Source organism: Anomaloglossus baeobatrachus, chromosome 10 (genome assembly GCF_048569485.1).
Source record: "Anomaloglossus baeobatrachus isolate aAnoBae1 chromosome 10, aAnoBae1.hap1, whole genome shotgun sequence".
In the NCBI taxonomy this organism is placed as follows: Eukaryota; Metazoa; Chordata; class Amphibia; order Anura; family Aromobatidae; genus Anomaloglossus; species Anomaloglossus baeobatrachus.
In genome coordinates, this window is record NC_134362.1 from 197,540,817 (window position 1) to 197,554,982 (window position 14,166).

At 42.2% G+C, this 14,166-nt stretch overlaps 1 protein-coding gene across 1 annotated transcript in view; it reads left to right on the top strand.

Moving 5' to 3' along the window:
• The first annotated feature begins 3,890 nt into the window (after window positions 1-3,890).
• Window positions 3,891-14,166, top strand: part of RHPN2 (rhophilin Rho GTPase binding protein 2) — a 70,561-nt gene continuing 60,285 nt past the window's right edge. The window contains exon 1 of the mRNA XM_075326110.1: window positions 3,891-4,062. Within this exon, the coding sequence (XP_075182225.1) occupies window positions 3,997-4,062 (66 nt within the window). The 5' untranslated portion in view covers window positions 3,891-3,996. The remainder of the gene's footprint in view (window positions 4,063-14,166) is intronic.

Genomic DNA, 14,166 nt, shown 5'->3' on the forward strand with positions numbered 1-14,166 from the left:
GTCTGGTAAGAGGAGGACACGTATGGATACAGGGAGAAAACAGGGGCAAAGTCAGGTCAAAATTCGAGGGTCAGAATTCCATGAAGGCATGTAATAGATTCAGGGAGGAAGCTGAGACGTGGTCAGGTAACGGTCCGAGGTCTAAAGCCACGAGGTCAAGACAGGATCAGAGAACGGGCAGAGAGGAGTCAAACAATAGTCCGGGCTCAGAAAACAAAGCTCAGAATACTTGTAGAAAGACAGGCCAACACTACAACTGCAGAACCAGAATGTACGACTGGCAAGGTTGTGGGTGAGCATGCTCAGTAAAGAAGCAGAGCAATTACCAGGACAATGAAACACCTGAGTAATCAGCAACTCCCAGAACCAGCATGGAATCCAGCGCTGTCAATCAACCTGTCAGCTCAGTAGTCCAGAAAAACACAGCAGAGCATTTCCTAGTGCAAGATGCTCTGCACAGAGGAATCGCGTCACTGCCAGCTCAGTAGTCCAAGAAAACACAGCAGAGCATCTCCTAGTGCAAGATGCTCTGCGCAGAGAAATCGCGTCACTGCCAGCTCAGTAGTACAAGAAAACACAGCAGAGCATTTCCTAGTGCAAGATGCTCTGCACAGAGAAATCGCGTCACTGCCAGCTCAGTAGTACAAGAAAACACAGCAGAGCATTTCCTAGTACAAGATGCTCTGCACAGAGGAATCGTGACACTGCCAGCTCAGCAGTCCAGAAAAACACAGCAGAGCATTTCCTAGTACAAGATGCTCTGCACAGAGGAATTCGTGACACTGCCAGCTCAGTAGTCCAGGAAAGCACAGCAGAGCATCTCCTAGTGTGCAAGATGCTCTGCACAGAGGAATCGTGACACTGCCAGACACCTCTGGCAGTGTCTTATTGTGCAGAGAACATAAGGATCTGCAGTTCAAAATCGGACATGCCAGATCACCAGATATCGGCAGGTTCGGCCAGCACTGACCTGATGTGTATGGGAAGCCTTAAAATTCTTTCTATTGATCCAAACTAATATATAGAATACTGTGATGATCAAAACACAATCCCACAATGAAGCCAACATAATTGTATTAATCTGTTAATTGGAATTAACAATACATCTTATTTTCTAAAACAATGACAAATTGGTCATGGAAATCTCTGAGCAATGACACAAAGTACCAAAACAATGGTGAAGAGTCTCAGGATTATGGACTTGGCTATGGCAGTCTCTGTATAGCCCTTTGAAATAAAGTGGTACTATATAAATTCTAAGAATACAGGCTACATATTTCCCAGGATGTAGGACTTAGGGGGGCTTTACACGTTGCGACATCGTTACCGATATATCGTCGGGGTCACGTCGTTAGTGACGCACATCCGGCGCAGTTACCGACATCGCAGCATGTGAACCCTAGGAGCGACGATCACCGATCGCAAAAACATGAAAAATCGGTGATCGGTGACACGTCGCTCCATTCCATAATGTCGTTGCTGCTGCCGGTATGATGTTGTTCGTCGTTCCTGCGGCAGCACATCGCTGTGTGTGACACCGCAGGAACGATAAACATCTCCTACCTGCGGAAGGAAGGAGGTGGGTGGGATGTTACATCCCGCTCATCTCCGCCCCTTTGCTTCTATTGGCCGGCCGCTTAGTGAAGTCGCGGTGACGCCAAACGCACCTCCCCCTTGAAGGAGGGATTGTTCGGCGGTCACAGCAACGTTGCCGACCAGGTATGTGCGTGTGACGCTGCCGTAGCGATAATGTTCGCTACGGCAGCTATCACCGCATATCGCATGTGTGACGGGGGCGGGTGCTATCGCGCTCGGCATCGCTAGCATCGGCTTGCGATGTTGTAGTGTGCAAAGTGCCCCTAAGAACCACTGTGTAAATCCATAATATAGGCCATTGATTTCATCGAGCGGGGGCAGAAGGATGTATTTTTGATCTGATATCCATCTTGTTCTCAGCACCCAGCTTTCCCATGCTCCGATATCTCTCTTTCCCTCAGTACCCAGCTTTCCTATGTTCTGATATCCATCTTGTCTTCAGCACCCAGCTTTCCCATGCTCCGATATCCCTGTTTCCCTCAGTACCCAGCTTTCCTATGTTCTGATATCCATCTTGTCCTCAGCAGCCAGCTTCCCCATGCAATGCTATACATCTTTCTCTCAGCACCCAGCTTGCCCTTGATATCAGAGCATGAGCAAACTGGCTGCTGAGGGAAAGATGTATAGCAGAGGATGGGAAAGCTGGGTGCTGAAGACAAGATGGCTATCAGAACATAGGAAGACTGGGTGCTGAGGAATATCAGAGCATGGGAAAGCTGGCTGCTGAGGGAAAGACGTATGGCAGAGAATGGAAAATCTGGGTGCTGAGGGAAAGATGTATAGCAAAGGATAGAAAAGCTGGGTGCCGAGGACAAGGTGGATATCAGAACATAGGAAAAGTGGATGCTGAGGAATATCAGAGAATAGGAAAACAGGGTGCTAAGGGAAAGATGTATAGCAGAGAATGGGAAAGCTGGGTGCTGAGGGAAAGATGTATAGCAGAGAATGGGAAAGCTGGGTGCTGAGGGAAAGATGTATAGCAGAGAATGGGAAAGCTGGGTGCTGAGGGAAAGATGTATAGCAGAGAATGGAAAAGCTGGGTGCTGAGGGAAAGATGTATAGCAGAGAATGGGAAAGCTGGGTGCTGAGGGAAAGATGTATAGCAGAGAATGGGAAAGCTGGGTGCTGAGGGAAAGATGTATAGCAGAGAATGGGATAGCTGGGTGCTGAGGGAAAGATGTATAGCAGAGAATGGGAAAACAGGGTGCTAAGGGAAAGATGTATAGCAGAGAATGGGAAAGCTGGGTGCTGAGGGAAAGATGTATAGCAGAGAATGGGAAAGCTGGGTGCTGAGGGAAAGATGTATAGCAGAGAATGGGAAAGCTGGGTGCTGAGGGAAAGATGTATAGCAGAGAATGGGAAAGCTGGGTGCTGAGGGAAAGATGTATAGCAGAGAATGGGAAAGCTGGGTGCTGAACGAAAGATGTATAGCAGAGAATGGGAAAACAGGGTCCTAAGGGAAGGATGTATAGCAGAGAATAGGAAAGCTGGGTGCTGAGGGAAAGATGTATAGCAGAGAATGGGAAAACAGGGTGCTAAGGGAAGGATGTATAGCAGAGAATAGGAAAGCTGGGTGCTGAGGGAAAGATGTATAGCAGAGAATAGGAAAGCTGGGTGCTGAGGGAAAGATGTATAGCAGAGAATAGGAAAGCTGGGTGCTGAGGGAAAGATGTATAGCAGAGAATAGGAAAGCTGGGTGCTTAGGGAAAGATGTATAGCAGAGAATGGGAAAGCTGGGTGCTTAGGGAAAGATGTATAGCAGAGGATAGAAAAGCTGGGTTGAATCTCATAGGCCCCAATGCAAAAGCTTCAACGGGGCTCACAACAGAACTTTTTGGCCGCCTAGGCTCCAGGGCGTAATTGCAAGCCTTGCACCTATTACGCCCCTATGACTGGTCATGCATGAACCTATGCCGTGTGTGGGGTCCTAATGCCATTGACTCTGCTCAGCTTTGTTGCTGTGGAAGGGAATAACCCCGGAGTAACCCTTTCAGTATCTCAAACACTTCCCTTGTAATTGTGAGCCCTGCATTTGATACTGTGCCCCATGCAGCTGCACAGATCCACTTACAGCCTATGCACAGGCTTGGTAGGTGCCTGTCTATGTACACCCTTGGCTCTGCTTGCCCCATAGTATCTGCTCTGTGCAGGCTGCATCCTCTATCCTGCTCCTGTGTTGTGTTTGCAGGTAGCAGGGGACAAAGTGCAGAGACAGGGGGCGTGTCCGGACAGGTGGGTGGTGCTAAAATAAGCTCCGCCCCTGACATTGGGAAAGTCAGCCAGGTCTGCAAGAAGCTCAGAGATAGGAAGCAGCAGGCGCTGGATACAGCTGCAAGGAGCGAGGACATACAGTATATAGTATATACTGCAGCGCACAGGCTGGGCACCTGCTGAGGAGACATGACGGACACCCTGCACCCCAGAGACCTGAAGGGGAACCTGCCGGACCCCAGCTACTTCCGAAAGGTGAGAGGCTGCTTATATACACTGATACAATGTATCCTCTCCTTATATACAGTGATACAATATATTATTTCCTTATATACAGTGATACAATGTATCCTCTCCTTATATACAGTGATACAATATATTATTTCCTTATATACAGTGATACAATGTATCCACTCCTTATATACAATGTATCCACTCCTTATATACAGTGATACAATGTGTCCTCTCCTTATATACAGTGATACAATGTGTCCTCTGCTTATATACAGTGATACAATGTGTCCTCTGCTTATATACAGTGATACAATGTGCCCTCTCCTTATATACAGTGATACAATGTGTCCTCTCCTTATACACAATGTATCCACACCTTATACACAGTGATACAATGTATACACTCCTTATGTACAGTGTTCTAATGTATCCTCTGCTTATATACAGTGATACAATGTGTCCTCTCCTTATATACAGTGATACAATATATTATTTCCTTATATACAGTGATACAATGTATCCACTCCTTATATACAATGTATCCACTCCTTATATACAGTGATACAATGTGTCCTCTGCTTATATACAGTGATACAATGTGTCCTCTGCTTATATACAGTGATACAATGTGTCCTCTGCTTATATACAGTGATACAATGTGTCCTCTGCTTATATACAGTGATACAATGTGTCCTCTCCTTATATACAGTGATACAATGTGCCCTCTCCTTATATACAGTGATACAATGTGTCCTCTCCTTATACACAATGTATCCACACCTTATACACAGTGATACAATGTATACACTCCTTATGTACAGTGTTCTAATGTATCCTCTGCTTATATACAGTGATACAATGTGTCCACTCCTTATATACAATATACAATATATCCACTCCTTATACTGTATATACAGTGATATAATGTGTCCATTCCTTATATATAATGTATCCACTTCTTATTTACAGTGATACACTGTATCTTTTCCTTATATGCAATGATACAATGTGTCCTCTCCTGCTTATATACAGTGAGACAATGTATCCACTCCTGATATACAATGTATCCACTCCTTATACACAGTGCTACAATGTATCCACTCCTTATATACAGTGAGACAATGTATCCACTCTTTATACACAGTGATATAATGTGTCCACTCCTTATATACAATGTATCCACTTATATACAGTCATACAATGTATCTTTTCCTCATACACAGTGATACAATGTGTCCACTCATTATAGACAGTGAGACAATGTATCGACTCCTTATAAACAGTGTTACAATGTACCCTCCCCCTTATATACAGTGATACAATGTATCCACTCTTGTTTTGTTTTATATATATATATGTATGTATATATATTGTATATACTGTGTGTGTATACACACACACACACACACACAGAGTGATACAATGTGTCCACGCCTTACATACAGTGATACAATATATCATCTCCTTATATACAGTGATACAGTCTGTCCTCTCATTGTATACAGTGATAAAGTATATACTTCCCTTATATACAGTGACACAATGTGTCCTTGTATACAGTGATATAGTATATCCTCTCCTTGTACACAGTATATCCTTTCCTTATATACAGTGCTACAATGTGTCTTCTCCTTGCATACTGTGATACAATATATCCTCTCCTTATATACAGTGACACAATGTGTCCTTCTATACAGTGATATAGTATATCCTCTCCTTGTACACAGTATATCCTTTCCTTATATACAGTGCTACAATGTGTCTTCTCCTTGCATACTGTGATACAATATATCCTCTCCTTATATACAGTGACACAATGTATCCTTTCCTTTTATATAGAGATATATATATATATATAGAGAGAGAGAGCGAGAGAGCGTGATACAATGTCTCCTTATATACAGTGATACAATGTATTCACTCCTCATTTGTTTTTCTACTTCCATATATAATGTAAGAAAAAGCATTGTGAGAAGCTGCCAGGCATGCTGGGGGTTGTAGTGCTACAAACCTATTGGTTGCTTCAGCCTGGTTGTATGGTCATTGCTAATTTATATATCTGGTATGAAGCAATAATGGCATTATGGTTTCCTGACATCCTGGGACTTGTAGTTCTACCAATCCAGCCGCTGTATAAACTCTATACGAATAGGTTATTTTAATCAGATTGGTTTTAGTGGTCATTTTATATATAGGTGGCAAGTTGTTTCTTCCCAGCCGTTGTCATGCTGGGATCTCTAGTTCCATATATAAACTATGCTGTGACTTGTAGTTCTCCAGTAATATGATGGTTCCCTGGTGTTGTCAGGTGTCACCGGTTGCTGTTTGGCGTGTGATGGGTTAACCCCGCAGTCACACCTTGCGCACTGACTCATGTTTCTATCACAAGTTTCATAAAACGTGGCTCTTATCGCTGTTGGTTTTTGCAGGGCTCGGAGCTATGAGACCTGTCATGGGGTGGAACCTACCTATGAGGCCATTATTGGGGCCGGACGGGGGCAGCTCCTCATTGTATCAATGATTATTTATGTGTCACCCCACAATAACTCCACAAATCACAGAGAACAACCTCGCTATTTCTTTATGGCACGTTGCAAAATGATTTCCATCTAGCGGTGTCGGGGCTCCTGGTGATATAAACGGCAGCGATCACTGACGCCTAAGGTCGGGATCCCACGTAATGTACACAATGCGGCTTTTTTATGTGTATTTTTGTGCAGAAAATCTGCGTTTAAGGCTTTGTGTGCACCATCTGGCAGAAAAACGCACCAAAATATGTACACAGTTTTGTGCCATACATTTTTCTTAATGAAGTTAAAGGCTAAAAGACGCAGGAAAAACGCACCAAGTGACATGCTGCAGATTATTTTCTGTACCAAATCTGCAAGGAAAAACTACGCAACGTGCGCACAATCAGGATTCTCATTGACTTTGCTGACAGGATAGACAAGGATAGACAAATCTGCACCAAATCTGCATCAAATCTATACTAAAGGCTCATGCGCACGTTGCGTACTCACATGCATTTACGCTGCGTATAGCACTGCAGTGTGAATGCATGCGTCCTGCATCCCCTGCACAATCTATGAAGATTGTGCATGATACGTGCGCAAGTTGCTTTTATGAACGCAGCGATGTGGGTGCTAAAATTTTGACCCAAATCTGTGCATTCATAAAAGTAGCATGTTAATTATTTGTGCGTTCTGGATGCAGCTCCTATTATGTCTATGGTGGGGGCAGCAGCCATAGCGCATGAAATCGGCTTTTTTTAACAAAAAAACTGCATTCATTATGCAGTCTTTCTGCAGCGATTTGAAGCGCACATGTGCTTTCAAATCGCTGCAGAATATTCAGCATGTACGTGCGCATGAGCCCTAATTTGCTCCAAATCTGCACCAATTCATCATCAAATCTGCATCAAGTCTGCTCCAAATCTGCTCCAAATCTGCACCAAATCTGCTCCAAATCTGCACCAAATCTGAACTAAGGGGCACTTTGCACACTATGACATCGCAAGCCGATGGTGCGATGACGAGCGTGATAGTCCCCGCCCCCGTTGCAGCTGCGATATCATGGTGATAGCTGCCGTAGCGAACATTATCACTACGGCAGCTTCACATGCTCTGGCCGGCGAACCGCCTCCTTAGTAAGGGGGCGGGTCGTGCGGCGTCATAGCGAGGTCACACGGCAGGCGGCCAATAGAAGCGGAGGGGCGGAGATGAGCGGGACGTAAACATCTCGCCCACTTCCTTCCTTCCGCATTGCCGGCGGCCGCAGGTAGGTGATGTTCCTCGCTCCTGCGGCTTCATACATAGCGATGTGCGCTGCCGCAGGAACGAGGAACAAAATTGTAACATCGGTCTTTCCCAATTAATGGAAATGACCGACGCTACTCCGATGATACGATTACGACGCTTTTGCGCTCGTTAACTGTATCATAAAGGATTTGCACACTACGATGTCGAGAGCAACGCCGGATGTGCGTCACTTTCGATTTGACCCCACCGACATCGCACCTGCGATGTCGTAGTGTGCAAAGTACCCCTAAATCTATACTAAATCTGCTCCAAATCTGCACCAATTCAGCATCAAATCTGCACCAAATCTACATCAAATCTGCACCAAATCTACATCAAATCTAAACCAAATCTGCATCAAGTCTGCACTAAATCTGCTCCAAAACTGCATCAAATCTGCAACAAAAAAGGCATAAAAATGCACTGTGCAAACACAGCCCAACGCTGTTCACAAAGTATGTTTTGCAGCATTTTTGTTGCGTTGTTTAGCTACAGATTTGCCTTGGTTTTATGCAAATCCATGCTAATAAAACAGCAAAGTCTATGAGATTTCTGATATCACACACACACACACACACACATCACCGCCAGGATTTTCCTGACTGTTTTGTCAACCTCCTGCATTTTTTCCTGCCTTAGGCTATGTGTCCACGCTGCGGAAAATGCGCGGATTTTGCCGCGGACTTCTCGCGGAAAAGCCGCGGATTTCCCGAAAATCTGCAGCACCGGCACTTCCCAGCCATTTCTATGGCATTTTGGAAATGCTGTGCCCATGCTGCGGATTTTTCTGCAGCGGATTTCGTGCGGATTTTGGTCCGGAAAAAGCTGCAACATGTCAATTATTGTTGCGGATTTTCATCCTGATTTTGGCTTTAAAATTGGGGAAAAAAAATCCGCACCAAAATCCGCATCAATTCCGCGGTAAATCCGCGGCAAATCCGCACCTTTGAAAAGGTGCGGATTTTGCGGGAAAGCTGCGGATTTTGATGCAGAAAAATCCGCAGCTACATTCTCTCGTGGACACATAGCCTTAGGCTATGTGCGCACGCTGTGGATTTTGCCGCGGATTTGCTGCATAAAATGTGTCTAATCTTTCTGCAGTGATTCCCCAGCAAACCTATGTGTTTTAAAAAATGCTGTGCGCACACTGCGTTTTTTTATACCTGCGGATTTACCCACGGAATTTCCGCTGCGGAATTAATGAGCATGTCACTTCTTTTCCGCAGGTACCTGCAGTTTTTGCCATATATAATAGTAAAAATCCTCAGGGACCAACCTGCTGAAAAACCACGGCAAATCCACACCAAACCGCGGTAAAACCGCATGCGGTTTTGGTGCGTTTTTTTACCGCAGGTGCGGGATTCTTTCAGAGGAACCGGATTTTCCTTAAGAAAAAGTCAATTTCTAGTGCGCACATGGACTTATTCAAAGAATGAGCATGTTAATTCCTTGCAGCATTTTTGCAATGGAGTTGCATTGAAACAATACACTTTGTAGAAAAACCGCTGCAAAAACGCCACAAAACAAGCATCAAAAACCTCACCAAATCTGCAGGGGACTCCCAGGAGACCTCCTGCCACAAGATCAGGTTTAAGGCAGGAAAAAAATGCTGCAAAAACTCCTTGTGTGAACATAGCCTAAAGCTTAGTGCACACAATGCGTTTTTGATGCAGATTTGGTGCAGATAGTAGCCAAAAATCATGTCAGCAAAGTCAATGAAAATCCTAAAGTCCTGTGAGCACGTTTCTTATTTTATACTTTCAGATTTGGTGCAGAAAATAATCTGCAGCGTGTCATTTTTCCATCTTTGTGTTTTTGGCCCTTCCACCCATTGACTTCATTTAAAAAAAACGCACCAAAATGCATGTTTTTTTTGGTGCATTTCTCTGCTAGAAGGTGCAGATTTGGTGCTTGTATCGAAAACACTGATGAATGGCATACTATCTTGTTGGAGCTCTTCCCCACACCCTGGTACCAAGACCCTATAGCTACATCCCTGATCATACAGTATGCTGGGACATGTAGTTCCACAACATCCGCAGAGTCCTTGGTTACATTGTTTCCTTATTTTTTACAGTCTAATCTTGTTTAAATTGGGGTGTGAGGATGTAATTACCAATACTCCATCTTCCCCCTTCTCCGTCTTTTTATCCCTTTGTTTTTCCCCTCCTGAATAAATACAAAGATGATTTTTCAATAGACACAATTAGAGCTCATTTTCCATTATGAGCCGAGGTGACAGAAGCTTTTATCGTAATGAGATGAGTGGGTGACAAGCGCCGGCCGTGGAAACAATGTATCTTTGTGGATTTTTAATTTTAAAAGGATTTTCAAAGTCTGTCTTTACTGACCTTGGCTATTCAATAGAGGAACACCTACAGGTATGGGCGAGGGGGAAAAAAACAAAAAAAAATATTCAGTTTATCACAAAGTCTCCAGCACGGTCCATAATCTTAGATATAATATTTAGGATACAGTGGAGCGTATGATAGCACTTGTTACATAATGTTATTACAGTGTGATACAATGTAGCAAACAATTACCACCTGTCATCTAGGACAATTAAAGAGGACCAATGACCAGGATTTTCCTATATAACCTAAATCCAGTGCTATACTGGCGCTATCATGCTGATTCTATACATACAGTGCTATACTGGCACTATCAGGCTGATTCTATACATACAGTGCTATACTGGCACTATCAGGCTGATTCTATACATACAGTGCTATACTGGCACTATCAGGCTGATTCTATACATACAGTGCTATACTGGCACTATCAGGCTGATTCTATACATACAGTGCTATACTGGCGCTATCAGGCTGAGTCTATACATACAGTGCTATACTGGCACTATCAGGCTGATTCTATACATACAGTGCTATACTGGCACTATCAGGCTGATTCTATACATACAGTGCTATACTGGCACTATCAGGCTGATTCTATACATACAGTGCTATACTGACACTATCAGGCTGATTCTATACATACAGTGCTATACTGGCACTATCAGGCTGATTCTATACATACAGTGTTATACTGGCACTATCAGGCTGATTCTATACATACAGTGCTATACTGACACTATCAGGCTGATTCTATACATACAGTGCTATACTGGCACTATCAGGCTGATTCTATACATACAGTGCTATACTGGCACTATCAGGCTGATTCTATACATACAGTGCTATACTGGCACTATCAGGCTGATTCTATACATACAGTGCTATACTGACACTATCAGGCTGATTCTATACATACAGTGCTATACTGGCACTATCAGGCTGATTCTATACATACAGTGCTATACTGGCACTATCAGGCTGATTCTATACATACAGTGCTATACTGGCACTATCAGGCTGATTCTATACATACAGTGCTATACTGGCACTATCAGGCTGATTCTATACATACAGTGCTATACTGGCACTATCAGGCTGATTCTGTACATACAGTGCTATACTGGCACTATCAGGCTGATTCTATACATACAGTGTTATACTGGCACTATCAGGCTGAGTCTATACATACAGCGCTATACTGGCACTATCAGGCTGATTCTATACATACAGTGCTATACTGGCACTATCAGGCTGATTCTATACATACAGTGCTATACTGGCACTATCAGGCTGATTCTATACATACTGTGCTATACTGGCACTATCAGGCCAATTCTATACATACAGTGCAGTGCTATACTGGCACTATCAGGCTGATTATATACATACAGTGCTATACTGGCACTGTCAGGTTGATTCTATACATACAGTGCTATACTGGCACTATCAGGCTGATTCTATACATACAGTGCTATACTGGCACTATCAGGTTGATTCTATACATACAGTGCTATACTGGCACTATCAGGCTGATTCTATACATATAGTGCTATACTGGCACTATCAGGCTGATTCTATACATACAGTGCTATACTGGCACTATCAGGCTGATTCTATACATACAGTGCTATACTGGCACTATCATGCTGATTCTATACATACATAGTTGTGTTAGTTGGGAGATTGCCATAGGGTAGAGTTTGTATATTACCAGATCATATAGCATTTATGATATATCAAGTTTAGAGGCCCCTTAAAGAGGACCAATCACTAGGATTTTCCTACAGCTCTGGCAAAAGAAAATAAGTTTATAATCATTTAGAAACAACAATATCAATAATGTTTTAACTCTGGTAGAATCCAGAAATCAATATTTTGTGGAATAACTATGATTTATAATCCCAGCTTTCATGCGTCTTGGCTGCTTTCTTCCAGTCTATCACACTGCTTTTGGGTGACCTTATGCCACTCCTGGTGCAAAAATGTAAGCATTTCTTTGTTTGATGGCTTGTGACTATCCATCTTCCTCTTGATTACATTCCAGAGGTTTTCTATGGTGTTCAGGTCTGGAGACTGGGCTGGCCATGACAGGGTTTTGATGTGGAGGTCCTTCATCCACACATTAACACCAGCTGTGTGGAATGGCACATTGACCAGCTGGAAAAAAAAACAGTCCTCAGAGTTGGGGAGCATTGCCTGAGCAGAAGGAAGCAACTGTTTTTCCAGGATAGCCTTGTATGCGGTTTGATTCATATGTCCTTCGCAAAGTTTATCTGCCCAATTCCAGCGTTGCTGAAGCATCCCCAGATCATCACCGATCCTCCACCAAATTTCACAGTGGGTGCAAGACACTGTGGCTTGTACACCTCTCCAGGTCTCCGTCTAACCATTAGATGACCAGGTGTTGGACAAAGCAGAAAATTAGGTAAAGAAAATTCAACAAACATCTTTGCGATGGACGTATAAATCAAGCCGCATACAAGGTTATCCCGGAAAAACAGCTGCTCCCTTCTGTTCAGGCAATGTTCCCCAACTCTGAGGACTGTTTTTTCCAGCAGGACAATGCACCATTCCACATAGCTAGGACAATCAATGTGTGGATAAAGGACCACCACATCAAAACTGACATGGCCTGCCCAATCTCCAAACCTGAACCCCATTGAAAACCTCTGGAATGTAATCAAGAGGAGGATGGATAGTCACAAGCCATCAAACAAAGAAAAACTGTTTACATTTAGGTCACCCAAAAAAACAATATGAAAGACTGGTGGAAAACAGCCAAGACGCATGAAAGCTGGGATTAAAAATCATGGATATTCCGTAAAATATTGAGTTCAGAATCTTCCTGAGATAAAACATTATTAGTATTGCTGTTTTTCTAAATGATTATAAACTTGTTTTCTTTGCATTATTTGAGGTGTGAAAGCAATGCATTGTTCTGTTATTTTCACTATTTCTCATTTTCAGAAAATAAAGATAAAATGTATTGCTCGGAAATTCCGAGACATCAGTAGTTAATAATAAAAAAAATAATTTACATCTTTACTCAAAAATATAAAGAGAAAAATCAGAAAAACTGACAATTGTGCAGTGGTCTCTTAATTTTAGCCAGAGCTATATATATATATATATATATATATATATATATATATATATATATATATATATATATATATATATATATATATATATATATATAAATTAAAAAAAATATAAAAAATATATATATATATTGTTTTATATTTTTTTGAATTTTTATATATATATAAATTAAGAAAAATATAAAATATATATATATAAAAAATAAATAAAAAAAAATATAAAAAAAAGAAATATATATATGTATATATATATATATATATATATATATATATATATATTATATATATATATATATATATATATATATTTATATATATATATATAGTATGCGCCTGTGGATGTGTTACAAATCTTCTAGGATACTATGGAGGAAGAAAATGAAAAAAAAAAAAAAAAGAAATGACAGCAAGAATTTCACTCTTTCATCTCGGCATTTTGCCTTTGTGACTCCTACTTTTCCGGAAATACCAGTCTGCAGTTACTGTATTGTCCTGTGCTGCAGTTTGGTCTCAATCGCTGATCACTGAGCTTTTAACCCTTGCATTTCCACCAGCGACAGTTACTAGATCTCCATTGAAAATTGTGGCAAAAAAAGCAACAAAATTGTAAAAAAAAAAAAAGCCTTTCTATTAATACAGTTTTTATGTTGCAGTTTTTTCTTTGATTTGCATTTTAAAAGCTGCAGCCAAGAACGCCCTCAGATATGGCCGGCTCTCTTCACTGCTTTTTTTTTTTTCCTTAGGATCAATAGAACCACAAGTCTCAACATGTCCTGACAGCTACAGGAGCAGGAATTCTGCAAAGCTGCCGGGCCTGAGGTTGTGTAACTACAAACCCAAGATCCATAGGACATGAATCACTGTGTTGGTGTT